Source organism: Siphateles boraxobius, unplaced genomic scaffold (genome assembly GCF_051911475.1).
Source record: "Siphateles boraxobius isolate OS27281-9 unplaced genomic scaffold, OSU_SipBor_1 33, whole genome shotgun sequence".
NCBI classification, from domain to species: Eukaryota; Metazoa; Chordata; class Actinopteri; order Cypriniformes; family Leuciscidae; genus Siphateles; species Siphateles boraxobius.
The window spans coordinates 2,576,186-2,590,138 of NW_027508953.1; the positions used below are offsets into that span (position 1 = coordinate 2,576,186).

The window sequence follows — 13,953 nt, forward strand, 5'->3', positions numbered from 1 at the left end:
AAAATCCCGATGACTCCTGAATGCTTCAATGTGGTTTATTTTGGAATGCATGCATTCCTCCCATTAGCGCAGTCTATTTCGTAGCGAGAAAGACCACACGCAGTATGACTAAGCTCATCAACAACAAGAACTGGAACGAAAACCCAACCGTGTAAAAGATCAACCCACTGCCACAGATAGCGATAAAAGCGCTTTTAAATTCTCATGGTATCAAAGCTCTGCAAGGCTCTGCATTGACAGTAAATAAACCACCTACGTGCATCAGCTCTAATCTCCTCACATCCCACTCAAGAGCTCTCACTAAAGCAAGCGTTCATCTTCAGAAAGAGGAGGTGGAACGCCGCTGAGGTGAACAGGGAATCACGCAGATTGAATACTATGTGTTTGTCGCTTGCTGAATCAATATTACCACGTAAAGTTCAAAATCTCTACGCTGTAAACACAGAGTTTGTTTCTGACATTAGGGCTTGCGTAGTCCTTTGACTGGGCAAAAGCTCTGGTACACATCACAGCTTATTTTGCAAAACAATACCGGCCTGACATGTAAAGAGATCAATTCGTTTGGTTTTGTTTTTACGTGCTAGTCATTCAGAAGATTAGTCAGCTAGCCGGCGGGTCAGCGTTTACCTTATGTAAATGACTCACGGCATGTCTTTGCTGTTTTTGGCTGCATTGACAGCGAGCGTGTGGGAGGAGAGAGAGAGGATGCAGGTGAGAAACCAAAGCTTCTGGCGTGTGTTGACACGGACGCTGCAAAAACAGTGATGTCTCGCTCGATTCAACTTTTTGAAAGATGTCTCTTACACGGTTTCCACAAAAATATGAAGCAGCACAACTGTTTTCAACATTGATGATAATAATCAGAAATGTCTCATCATCATATTAGAATGATTTCTGAAGGATAATGTGACACTGAAGACTGGAGTAATGATGCTGACAATTCAGCATATCACAGGATATCACTTATTCACAAATTAAAATATATAGAAAACTGGGTGTTTGTGATTTTTTTGTCTTTAACACTCTAAAGTAACTCAGATGTGTGCAGCTCTAGCATTCTTACAGAGTACGTTGAATGCAAAGTGCTCTAGGTTCGATTCATTTTACTTTTATGTAATTCCAAATCGATTTACTGATTTTATACCAATACTAATGGAGTATGCATTAATGAATAAACATACTCCTGCAGAGTATATTTCCTGCTGGAACAGTTTGTGGAAAGGTGATTTTTTCCTGTTTTCACCATTAATACAAAAAGTCATGTGACCCACACAGACCCAACTAGTGGCAGAACTTGTTGACGTGTTGCTTTTTTTAAAAATATGTTAATATATGAATATTTTTTAATATATAACACATCACAATTTTATAGAGTGTCTGTACGTTTTTGGGGTCTGTCCGATTTTTTTATGTTTTTGAAAGAAGTCTCTTCTGCTCACTAAGACTGGATTTATTTGATCAAAAAAAAAAAAAATCAATCATATTGTGAAATATTATTACAATTTAAATTATTTTCTATTGTATTATATTTAAAAATGCAATTTATCCCTGTGATGCAAAGCTGAATTTTCAGCATCATTACTCCAGTCTGCAGTGTCACATGATCCTTCAGAATCATTCTAATATGATGATTTGATGCTCAATAAACTTTCCTTATTATTATCAATGTTGAAAACAGTTGAGCTGCTTAATATTTTTGTGGAAACCATTAGTTTTTTTTTAGGATTCATTCATTTGAAATATAAATCTTTTGAGTAATTTAATGTATCCGTGCAGAATAAAAATATAAATTTCTTTTTTCTTTTTTCTTGTTTGTTTTATGGAAAAGGGATGTCAAGCAAAAAAACTTCTTCAAAATTTACATTTGACTGAGCTTTCGAAAAGTATGTTCTTTTAAATTAAATTATCGACAGCTCCACAATATATTTCATCATTAAAATGCAGCTGTATTGAATCTATTTTTGCCTTCAGATATCAGTCATATATGCTGCCAATTCTATCCAAGTGCACTTTCACCTTTCAACCTATATTGAGCCCAGCAACAATTTTTCTTCAATATTCCACCACAGCTGAGTGATAACATGAAATTTACACATCATATTTCCAATAAGTTTCTGTGTGTGCGCACATGAGGTCAAAAGAGCAACTCCAACACAGTAAGTACCCAGTGAAAAAGAAAAGAAAGCTCTCACTGGTGCCGCTTGCAAATCGAATCGATCAGGCTCGACTTCTATAAATAGAATCCATAACCATACGCTCGAGTGGGCAGGCGTCCTTCAGGGAAACTGGGAGATCAATTCTTACAAGTCCAAAAGATCAGTAAAAGCCAGTTAGGTTCGAGCAAGTGCTCTGCTGGAGCTGAGCCGCGTGGCCGTTTTGTGTTGCGGTAATGAATGCATGTGTTTGTGGGTGTTGAGCACTGTAGCGTGGGCTGTCCAGTGGGTGTTCAGAAGGCTTTCAAGAGGCTACATGTCAATGGGATGCATTCTTATTAAATCTGCTTCTATTTCTGTAGTGACACAAATTAAGAACTTTTTTTTTTTTAATAGTTGCATTAGGTATTTTATATATTGTGTATTTTCTATATTTTAAAAACATCCATCCATCATTCCATCCTCATGATTGCGAGTGTGATATTACTTAGTTAATATTGAGTAACTTAACTTTTAGACAAAACATTTTAGTACTTAAAAAATAAAGAGAATCACAGCAGTTTGTTTTCTCTGAGCAACACACACAGTAGTGGCATTCCTGTCTGAATCTGGTTTTCACTGAATCGTATAACGATAGTGTAGTGAAGCTATATTTAATGTAGAGTAACTGCTAGCTTAGCTCACTACATTTTCTAAGTAGCTTGCCCAACACTGTACAAATGCTACACAATATGAAAAGGATTAGTTTTTTTAGTTTTATACAAGTTATATTTTACTTTTAAGATGGCAATATTTACAATAATTTATTTTGTTTACAAAAAGAACTATTTTCTACATTTTAGGAAACTTTCTTTATACATTAAAACTTAATTACTTTTTTATAAGACGTTTTTATTTCAAGCATTGTATGCTTTGTTTGATACAATTGTTTGAAATATTTAATAAGTAAGCATTAAAAGCTATCTGTGTTTCCTTATTTTAGAATCATAAAGATACGATTATGCATTCTTTTATTAAAAAAATAACCGTGAATATTTACAGTATAAGCCTTGCCAGTGACACATGAGAAATAATTTATTTTAAATAATCGTTCAATAATCGTAATCGAGGTAACTTGTTCGATTAATCGCGATTATGATTTTAGCCAAAATTGTCCAGCCCTACTTTATACCGTATCCCAAAAGAAACAAAACGGAGAAACAAGTGGTTGGTGGCAATAAACAGGCAAAACGCTGATGGCGGTGTTACTGTTTGGCTTCCAACTCAACACAGCTTTGCAGTCTTCATTTTGGATCAGGTAAGTTGTCCCCTCGAAGCCTAATGAATGATTTCTCGGAGTTCGGGATCAAATGTTATAAATCCACTGTTGCCATAGAAATACGCAATGTGTGTGTGTACACTACCATTCAGCATAACATAACAGGGCTCTCAAGTGTCATGCATTGAGCGTGACAGTCACTCTTTTCGGTCTTTTGCCACGCTCTCCCGCCACACATTGTATTTCTCACGCTGAAAAACTATTTGTAATACATTTAATATGCCGCAGCGCCCAAAACTCTGGCGGCGCCTCTCTCACTGTGGAACCGGCAGGAATCAAGCGCGTCTCCTCTGGTGTTGTTCGTCGAGCTACACAACAGCAAATCAGAAAATACCACTATTGTATCTGGGTAAGATTTAACACAACAACCAATGAAAAAAAATGTACACGGTTCTAATGGTGTATGGGTTGACTACATTTTTCTACGTTTTTTTTGTAGCAGTGAAAAAAAATCTACCAACATTAGCTAGAAACAGTATTAAAGTAGTAGTAAAGAGTAGAGAAGAGAGCCGTGGAATTGCTCAGTTAGCTTCAGAGTCAGTAACGTTACTGGTAAATGCATTTACCTAACACACTGTAGCCCAATGTCAAAACGTTTTTATGTAATTATATTATTAGTATAATAATATACTAATAATATATATTACCCACTGCAATGGATCTATTATTAGGGGTGGCCCACCCCTAATAATAGATCCATTGCTACCGAGTACCTGACGGATGTATTCCGTCAAAATGGTTGACACGCGGCTTGGGGTCACGTGACTGGGAGATCCCTATAGCCTTAGTAATTCTTAAGACATTGATTATCTTGTTCAGGTGTGTTTGATTAGGGTTGGAACTAAATTCTGCAGGACAGCGGCTCTCTAGGACCGGACATGCCTACCCCTGAGTTAAGGGTATGAATCATTGACTCACTAATAAAGACAGTGGCTGCATCTGAACTCTCTTGACTAGGTACTAATTTTGAGTAAGTAATTACTTCACAACCACTAAAAAAGTATGTTCTATATATTATGAGTGTCTGTAGTGTGAATGTAATCTGGACGTACTATACCCCATGTTGTCATTATCATGTGACCAACCAGCATCAGTTACGCCGCTTCAATGTCATTCACAAATCCTCTCCCGTGGCCTCATGGGATAGTAAAGTGTCCATCATATGCACACTTCAGAATCTCGGCAGAAGTAGTAGGTCATCCAGGTACTTTTTTGCCTAATCTTTTATGAGTACTGTGAATTTCGGATATACTTCTCTCACATACTGTTTTTCACCTTCTATGTAGTAGGGAAGTATGCGATTTTGGATGCAGCCAGCCACTTGTTTTGTTTTGAATGTTTCAGTGCATAATTAACTCATATTTTTTTTCTCATAAATACAGTACATAAATACAATATGGATCTCTTAAATGAATTGTTCATTCGTGAGACTACACGAACAGACTCCAACGTTTGAATAGGAATGAATGGAACAATATGTTTTTTCTCCTGCAGATCAGCAAACTGCTGAAGCCTACCAGCCAAACAGTAAACACCTGTAAACAGGTCAAAAGAGACAGAAGCGAAGAGATCAGAAAGTGCTCTTTGTCTGTCAATATTTTTGCAATGTTCTGGTGGGTGTGGTCTTTATAAAAGGGCTTTTGATTAAAGGAACTGGGTTAAGTCTAGTGTAAATTAGCAAAATGTGTGAAATTGCTTACAGCAACTTTAAGCAAGCCTGTTAAAAACCACTTTAAACCACTATGTTAAGCTAGTATCACTTCAACACCTACTGTATGCAACTGTAACTAAAGCTCTTTGAATGATATCTTCCTAGTGCTAATGAAAGAAGGAAGATGCTTGTCTTGGCATAGTAAGGTGGGATGTAATACATTTTTACTGTAGTTGTGTCACTTATTTTCTTGCTCATCAGCAAAGACTGTATTAGAAAGGCTCGATGTGAGTCAGCGAATTTAGTCTTTTTACTTCCCGATAAAGTCTAATTAAGCTAAAAGCTTTACTGGCTCCACTATCCTTTCTTCTTCTTTTTCTTTTCTAAACCTGTAACGCCTACCTTCCTGTCTCACCCCCTAAGAAGTGGGCCAAGGGGGCAAGAGAGGAAACCTGGCACTAATTGGGCACCCCTGTAATCTCTGAGCCCAGAATAAGATGAAAGAGACACCTGGTTTGCGTGACCTATACTCAGTGTTTTGGCTAAAATGGTGCGTGAGTCAGCTCACATTTTCTGCCCGAGTGCGTTTGCAGGCGAAGCCAACATTTGAGGGACTTTCAGTTCCTGGAAATTGACTAATTGGCTTCTTGGAATTTGGTGAAGATAATAGAAGTTGGCCAGTTAGCAGAGTAGAATTAGATTAAAGTATGAAATCACACCATGTTGCTACTTTCTGCTTGCCAATATCCGATAAAACAAAATTTCTGGTGCTTTTGAAAGCAGTTTCTTAAGTCAACTTTTCTGCTTTGTAATTTAGCTGATGCTTTTTACCCAAATTGGCATACAGCACAGTTATCCCAGGGGAAATCCGTCTAGAACAACTTGGGAAAAGTGCCTTTCCCAATATTGAAGTTTCTTTAATGGTATTTGTAGCACCTTGGTTATACAACAAACCATTGTTTTCTGCTAGCTGCTATTGTTAAACCACTGTTGCTACAGTTTATGATTCTTTGGAGATGATAATGTCACACTGTGAAAAAAAAATGTTTTTACATTGCTTTAACTCGTCAAAATAAGTTCATTAATTTTCAACTGTTTTATGTTATACAATATTCAATTCATTTTTAAGTTATTTTATTGTAATTTAAGTTGAAATTACTAAAACATCCAAGTTGATCCTACTTAAAATTTAAGGCATTTTTTACAGTGTATGATCAATTTGGAATCTGGAATCATTAAAGCACCAGTATGTAAATGGTTTTCTAGTTAACTATTATATTCAAAAAGATCTTCAGTAATACCTGTTGTGAAAAGTTACTGCAAACAAATAATTTATTCTCTTAAAATTAAGTCTTAAAGTCCCCCTCAATAATTGTATCTCTTAAGTCTTAACTCATCTTTGATCACCAAAATGATTTTTTTTTCCTTGAAAAGAAATTTCTTCATGCCTTAAATAACTTTAATGTAACTCTACACCCTTAGTATACGCCGTTCCATGAATATCCTCCTCTCACTCACACCAGCCCCGAGATTCACTCATTGATGTGATTGGTTACAAGGTAGTTTGTGAAGTCAGAAACACCAGCGACTTAAAACCCCGTCTTTTTTGCACTGAAGTTTAAGGGGAAAATACTCAGCAATGATGTTGACATAAATTTGTGTATGGTTCGTCGTAAAGCATAGACATATAAAAAAACATTAAAAGCTTGATTTTCACCACAGGGGGACTTTAATATTTTAAGTGATGTTGCTTTGCACTTTTTTAGGGAAATTTGAACGTGTTTTAGGGATTTAATTTTAGATATGTCTTTACCTGGGAAAACAAGTCAAAAATCGACTAACTAAAAACCCATGCAGTGCATTGGTGGCAGCTCATGCACCATAAAATCAAATTTGTTCAGTTTACTTAATTCAATTGTGCAAACTCGTTGCCTCAATTTAATTAAGCATAACTTAATTTCATCAAGTTCTTCCTACTTAATCCATTTAAGTTTTGTCAACTTCTATCTGTGGTCTGAGGAAGTGTACTCCCAGAGTGCATTGCGGCATGAATAAATTAATTGCTTTGTTTTACTATTTTTGTCTTTATTTTACCATTACACTTTAATTTGCTATCGTTATTGGGGTTAAACTGATAAGAGAGAGCAAATACAATTGTAATGGTCTAATTAATTAAATTAATAATAATTTAAAAAAAAAAACGTGTTACCAACGTTGTGGTTTGCATGCTGAATGTTAAAGTCTGTGTGTGACTCAAGCAAAATTGCAAGATATTGTCATAAATATAGAGGGATTATATCAACCCAATTAAAACTTTATGTATTAGCAATAAAATGTTAAAAGATCATTATTATACATGAAATATAGTTATGTTTTATATTATTAATACATTCATTTAAAACATGGAAATAATTTATGTTGTATATAAATAATTATATAATTTTTTATAATTTATATATCATATTTATTACTTAACTTCCTTTGAAATCAAATAAATGTGATTTCATGTTGCACCACTGCATCAATTGGAAAAGATTACAATAATATGAATTAAGTTCCAAGTGCCCAACCAAAGGGAGCACTAATCACAATAATGGTGAGAAATTTTAGGAAATCAACATGAATTTATGAAGTCGTTTTTATGAGACGTTTTCCCTAAACTTTTAGTTGTATTGACAATAACATTCATGACTGGAAAATGAGCGAATGCAACTAAGAAGAATAATGACTGCATCTGCGGAAGAAATTAGTGAAAAGTCTATTAAACAATTTGCCCTGCCTGTTTTTCTTTTTCTTGTTTTTTTTTTGCTTTGGCAAAATTGTACTCAAACCAGTCAAGTAATGTAAAGGCATAGCGTACAAACAGTACATATTACGAAATTGTTTTAAGTAAGTTAAACAAATTATTGGACATTAAGTAAAGTTAACTAAAAAGTCTTAGCAAGAACAACTGTAAGATTTTACTGTGTGCGGGGTTCACAGTCACCCCTGCAACATTTGGTTACCAGCCCAGATTTTTAAGCATCAGTATTCTCAGCACACTCAGTTTTGTTGTTTGTTGTCATCTTTGATCTGATCACTTCTCTCTCCGGTCTCCAGGTTATGGTCACGCGGCTCCGGGCACGGATGCAGGAAAGGCGTTCTGCATGTTTTATGCTGTGCTGGGGATTCCGCTCACGCTGGTGATGTTCCAAAGCCTCGGTGAGCGGATGAACACCTTCGTCAAGTACCTGCTGAAGCGCATCAAAAAGTGCTGCGGGATGCGCATCACGGACGTCTCCATGGAGAACATGGTGACCATGGGGTTTTTCTCCTGCATGGGAACGCTCTGCATCGGCGCTGCAGCTTTCTCACACTACGAGGACTGGAGTTTCTTTCAGTCCTATTACTATTGTTTCATAACACTCACCACCATCGGATTTGGGGATTTTGTGGCCCTGCAGAAGAACAAAGCCTTGCAGAGAAAACCTGTCTACGTTGCGTTCAGCTTCATGTACATCCTAGTGGGGTTGACGGTCATCGGGGCCTTTCTCAACCTGGTGGTACTACGTTTCCTGACCATGAACAGCGAGGACGAGCGACGGGACGCCGAGGAGAGAGCTTCCCTGGCGGGGAACCGCAGTAGCATGATCATCCACATCCAGGAGGACACGCTCCAGAGGAGTCGACGGAGACGAGAGCAGCAGCAGCACCGCTTCAGGCCAGAGGTCACCGATCTCCAGTCTGTTTGCTCCTGCATGCACTACCATTCGCATGAGTTCGGGAGCTCTGTCGGTCTCGGGTTGGGAATGGGAGGAGGAGGAGGAGGAGGCGGTGGCGCGTTTCCGCACCAGAACTCATTCGGCTCTCAGTTGAGCCCCCATCAGTACCATCACTACCATTCGACGGTGTCCTACCGCATAGAGGAGATCTCGCCGAGCACGTTGAAAAACAGCTTCCTTCCCTCTCCCATCAGCTCCGTCTCACCCGGGCTCCACAGCTTCACAGAAAACCTCCGGCTCATGAGACGACGCAAGTCCATCTGAGGAGCGACGGCGCCCGGTAACTCACACATATCCAATGCTGCTGCTCTACCAAACCTCATTCCTGCACTTTTTTCGACATTCCCTGGCCCTTGCGAGATGACGTTGGATCACGCGAGCAGGACGCTTGAAAGTTTGATGGATGTATAAGAACTTCGTAAAAAAGCATGAAGCATGGATCTCTATTTTTGCAGAAAACTTCACCTGGGCCTTCTTTGCCCTTTTGAGCAGCACCTGAGAGGGTTTGGATAAAATTATACCATCCTGATATCTTATCAGACGATTTGTGTTTTGAATAATACAAACGGAGAGATATATATATAATTTTTTAAGGAACATGATAATGTGTTTTATCAAACAGTGAGCAGCCTCTGGTTCTTTCTTAAGATACAAGTGCCACACCAACGAAGACGAAATAACGATAAAACTGATTTGAAAAGGACTACACAGTATCAGGTATTGTTTTCTATGAGCAATTCTATTTAAGAAGAATAAGACATTGATTCACATCATGCCAAAATATTGTTGCCAACCATAGCATGTTGTATTAGTTGTTTGATGTGCGCCATCATTTCCGTTAACTTTTTTTTTCGTTATTTTTTTTTTCCGTTATTTTGTTCGTTTAATTTCAATCAAAAGTTTTCTGTAAATTATACATGTGTGTAGAGACTTTCCAAGTGCGTTATATTTAGAGGTGACAGACGAGAGACAGCAAAAGTCGGTCCTGAGAGGAGAATAATTGCATGTGCTTTGTTCAAACCCGTATGCGTATACTGTGGCGAAGCGATAGCTACTTTAGCTCTGGATTCAATATAAAAAGCAAATAACCCTTTTAAAAGTATTGTTTGAAATGAAAGTTGAACAACTGACTCCAAAACATCCACTAAAACTGGGTCTCACAATGGGAACGTTACGGCATCGCAAATGATTGTTTTTCATTGGGATTTATATAAAAAACAGCACGTTGACTCGACTATGTATAATGTATGCTATTGCTTACCCTAAGCAATGATTGCTTTTCTCTCAACCATTTATTTGAATGAGACTTATTTAAATGCATCAATAAAGACAGTTATTTATGTATTTTACACTTTGATGATGTCTTGAGAAGGATCCCCTGCAAATCAGATGGTACCTCACAGGCCTAAAATTGCTCTGACGTTGATTGAAAAACATAGTGCACCTCTTTTAGGTGAACGGTCAGAATGTAATCAACAGTTCTCATTCTCTGCTTGTGCTAGGGATTGTTTTTCTTCACTAGCCGAATTGCATCTCCGATATAACAGCAATCATGTCAGTTTCCAATTTTAAACGAAATATTTTTCTGGGTCTAACTGTTTCCTCAATATAATATATAAGTATCTGCGTCACAATTAGGATCATCCAATTAACCGGAGTTGGAGTCAAGACCAAACACTACAAGACCCAGACCATGACTTGACCCCTTGAGGCCCAGATCCAGACCAATACTTCTTCAAGCATGAGTTTGTCCAGTGTAATGAACTGCAATGGAGAAGATGCTGAATTTATCACAGCATTCACTTTATACACTTTGTACTTATTTTCTGTAATCATAGATGCCTTGTTGAATTTGCCTCAGTATCACCTTTTAGTAGGAGGCACTAAACTAAGACCAAAACCGGACTTAGAATAATGCATCTCAGGCCACGTTTATGTGGTTTTGATGGGTCTCAAGATCAAGACTCCAACTCTGACAATAACTAACATCACAAATACTGGCTAGTAAGAATTTTTGAAAGTGACATGTGAAGGCCAAGTATGGTAACCCATACTCGTAATTTGTCCTCTGCATTTAGCCCATCCAAGTTAGTGAACACACATTAGGAGTAGTGAGTAGTCAACACACACACACACTGCACACCGTGGACACACACACACACACACACACACCCGGAGCAGTGGGCAGCCACTCACTCCGGCGCCCAGGGAGCGATTGGGGGTTAGGTGTCTTGTTCAAGGGCATCTCAGTCATTTCCTGCCAGTATTGAGAGTTGAGCCCGCAACCTTTGGGTTACCAGTCTGACTCTCTAGCCATTAGGCCACAACTGGGTGTAGAATGGGTATAGGAGTTTGTTTGGATTAACGGTTCCATTACTTGTAAATGTTTTTGCATTTCCTTGATTTCAATTTCATTTCACCACCTCATTTGCAATTTGAGAGTCTCTAATTTTACCTCTGTGAAGCAAATAAATCAGAAGCAGTATGGATGGTTAGTTTTTATCTAAAATCCAGGATTCTTGGGCAGGCGACTTGTAATAGATTAGGTGAAATTTGACACAAAAACCATGTGACACAAATTTTTTGTTGCAAAAGGCTTTAGGTGGTAAGTGACTTTCGGCTTGGAACCCTGTTGATATTTTCTTGGAAAAATAAATCTTGAATAATTGTCTTGATGTGTATCACTGAGGTATGGAAAGCCCAAAGTGCCCGCCAAAGTAATTCGGTTTCAGACAAGACTAATTAATGAGAGAAATTCCAGAGGGACTCCGTTGCTCCCATGCACTCTTTTAGTCAATTTCCGAGTCTGTCAGCGGGAAGCTTTTCCAGGCTCAAACAACGCACCCTTCTAATACCAATCAACTTGACGTCTGACATTCTGGATTTCACAGCATATGTTGCAGCACTCATGTAAATTTATGTAAATCGCTACCATTTTATAATATTGTACAGTGCATATATTGTAAGTAGTTATATCCTTGACAAATTAAAAAGGCATATTTTAAACTCAGATGCATTCCCATTTTTATAGCATTTAGCATACTGTATATGTGCCTTGAAGGGGTATCTTTCAAATGTGGAGTTTGTATTTCATTAAGGCACATACTCAAATTCATATTCAGATATAGAAGCAAACAAATTAAAACACTTTGTCAAAAAAAAAAAGCTCTCCCATGTATCCGTATGGGAAAAATACAAGTTACATCAAATAAAACCAAAGCAACTAATCCTCATAAATGCCGCCGCCGCCACACAAACATATATGTTAACGTAAACACTGTCTGAAATATGTTCTCCGTTTCACTAGCACAACAAAAACAAAAAGCATTATTTTCCACTTTTTATGGTTGTCACATTAACCTATGTATGTACATGATGGTTTCTGGGGTCAGGACAGAATAATATGTATTTTACAATAATAAACTGTTCTTGCATACTACATATAATAGCCTGATGAAAATTACTCAGACAGATAAGCTTGTATGTATGAAATGGATGAAATGTAATAACTTTATGACTGGCAACATATCTACTGCTATGGGTGGGCATTGACATAAATAAAATGTGTATCAAAACACTTCTGTTTACTTAAATAAATAAATAATAAACCGCAAATTTCTTCTTGATATTATTATAGGGGTGACAGTAGTTAATATGATGATATAGCAACTAGTCCCGGTCTCCCCTATATATAATGTAATTGACAACATATGTTTTTTTTTGTCTGTCAGCAGAGAAACAAACAATTTTTGTGACCATCTATTTTTCATTTGTTTACTCTCAGCTACTATATTTTTAAGGAATATTGCATTGTTAAATCAGTCTGTCCACCCACAGCAGTGTGATTCACGCTGCCGTATAAATATGATTATTCACAATAATCATCATGTTGCTCTATATTAATTTCTACAGTAATCTCTTTCGGCAATAGAATCCATTATTGAGGGATCTTTAAAGATCCCACTACATCAAATAATCTGTTTGACCCTCTCTGATTAAAGAAGGGAATCCGTCATGATACGGATTCAAAGTCCGGACTGTCAGAACAACATATTGTTTTGCCTTTATTGGGAAAACTTGCAATGGGCATTTAAATTGTTTGTTTGTCTTATTTGTTGTGTGTGCATGACATAGTGTGGCCGGCTGAACTCTTGACCACATGATTGGGGTGAATTAAAAATTTGAATTAAACAAAATGTCAACTTCCTTCTTCTCTTACCGAGTGCTCTCTGATTGGCAGTTTCTGTATCACATGACAATCTGCATAAACACACATTCATTGGTTTTATCGGTGACAGAAACCTTTTAGTTTGGAAACTTCAACTTATTATAAATATAAAAATCTTTACTGTAAATACACACATTTGTTTAAACACAGCTAAAGAATAGATTAAACACTCACATCAGTGTTACTTTAGTATAATTGAAATACTATTATAGTTTTTATACAGATTCACATTTTTATACTGTTCGTATTCATTTTAATTGTAATTGTAATGTTTTAGTAATTTTATTGGGTTTGTGTCATTTTTTTAGTTTTTAAAATGTCTATATAGTTTTTTATTGATTTCAACGCTGTAAAAAAAGTTGCTGCCTTAAATTTTTTAAGTACAATCAACTTGGATATTTAAGTCTTTTCAACTTAAATTACATTTAACTGACTTATTATTTAAATAAGTCTTATTATTATTTATTATTTATTAAATAATAATAAATTATTTAATTTAGTTGAATCTTGTATAACTTATAAAAAAAAGTTAAAGCTTATAGCAATGTTAAAATGTTATGTTGTCATAACTCTTTTAACAGTGACATTTTTATTTTAGTTATTTGAGTACAGGTTACAAACAAAAATGAGAAATAATATATATATATATATATATATATATATATATATATATATATATATTTATATATATATATATATTTATATATATATATATAATATTATTTTTATGTTTATTTTATTTAAAGTAACGATTTATGTTTTTTTTTAACTATAATAACCCTGACTCTTATAGATGCACTTCATATTTGCGCTGACTGACACAATCAGCATTCACATCTGTG

General features: G+C 36.4%; 1 protein-coding gene across 1 annotated transcript in view; it reads left to right on the forward strand.

The window, feature by feature from the left end:
- Window positions 1-12,048, forward strand: part of kcnk9 (potassium channel, subfamily K, member 9) — a 49,412-nt gene extending 37,364 nt beyond the window's left edge. Inside the window, exon 2 of the mRNA XM_077194962.1 lies at window positions 8,222-12,048. Within this exon, the coding sequence (XP_077051077.1) occupies window positions 8,222-9,147 (926 nt within the window). The 3' untranslated portion in view covers window positions 9,148-12,048. The remainder of the gene's footprint in view (window positions 1-8,221) is intronic.
- Window positions 12,049-13,953: the final 1,905 nt, after the last annotated feature.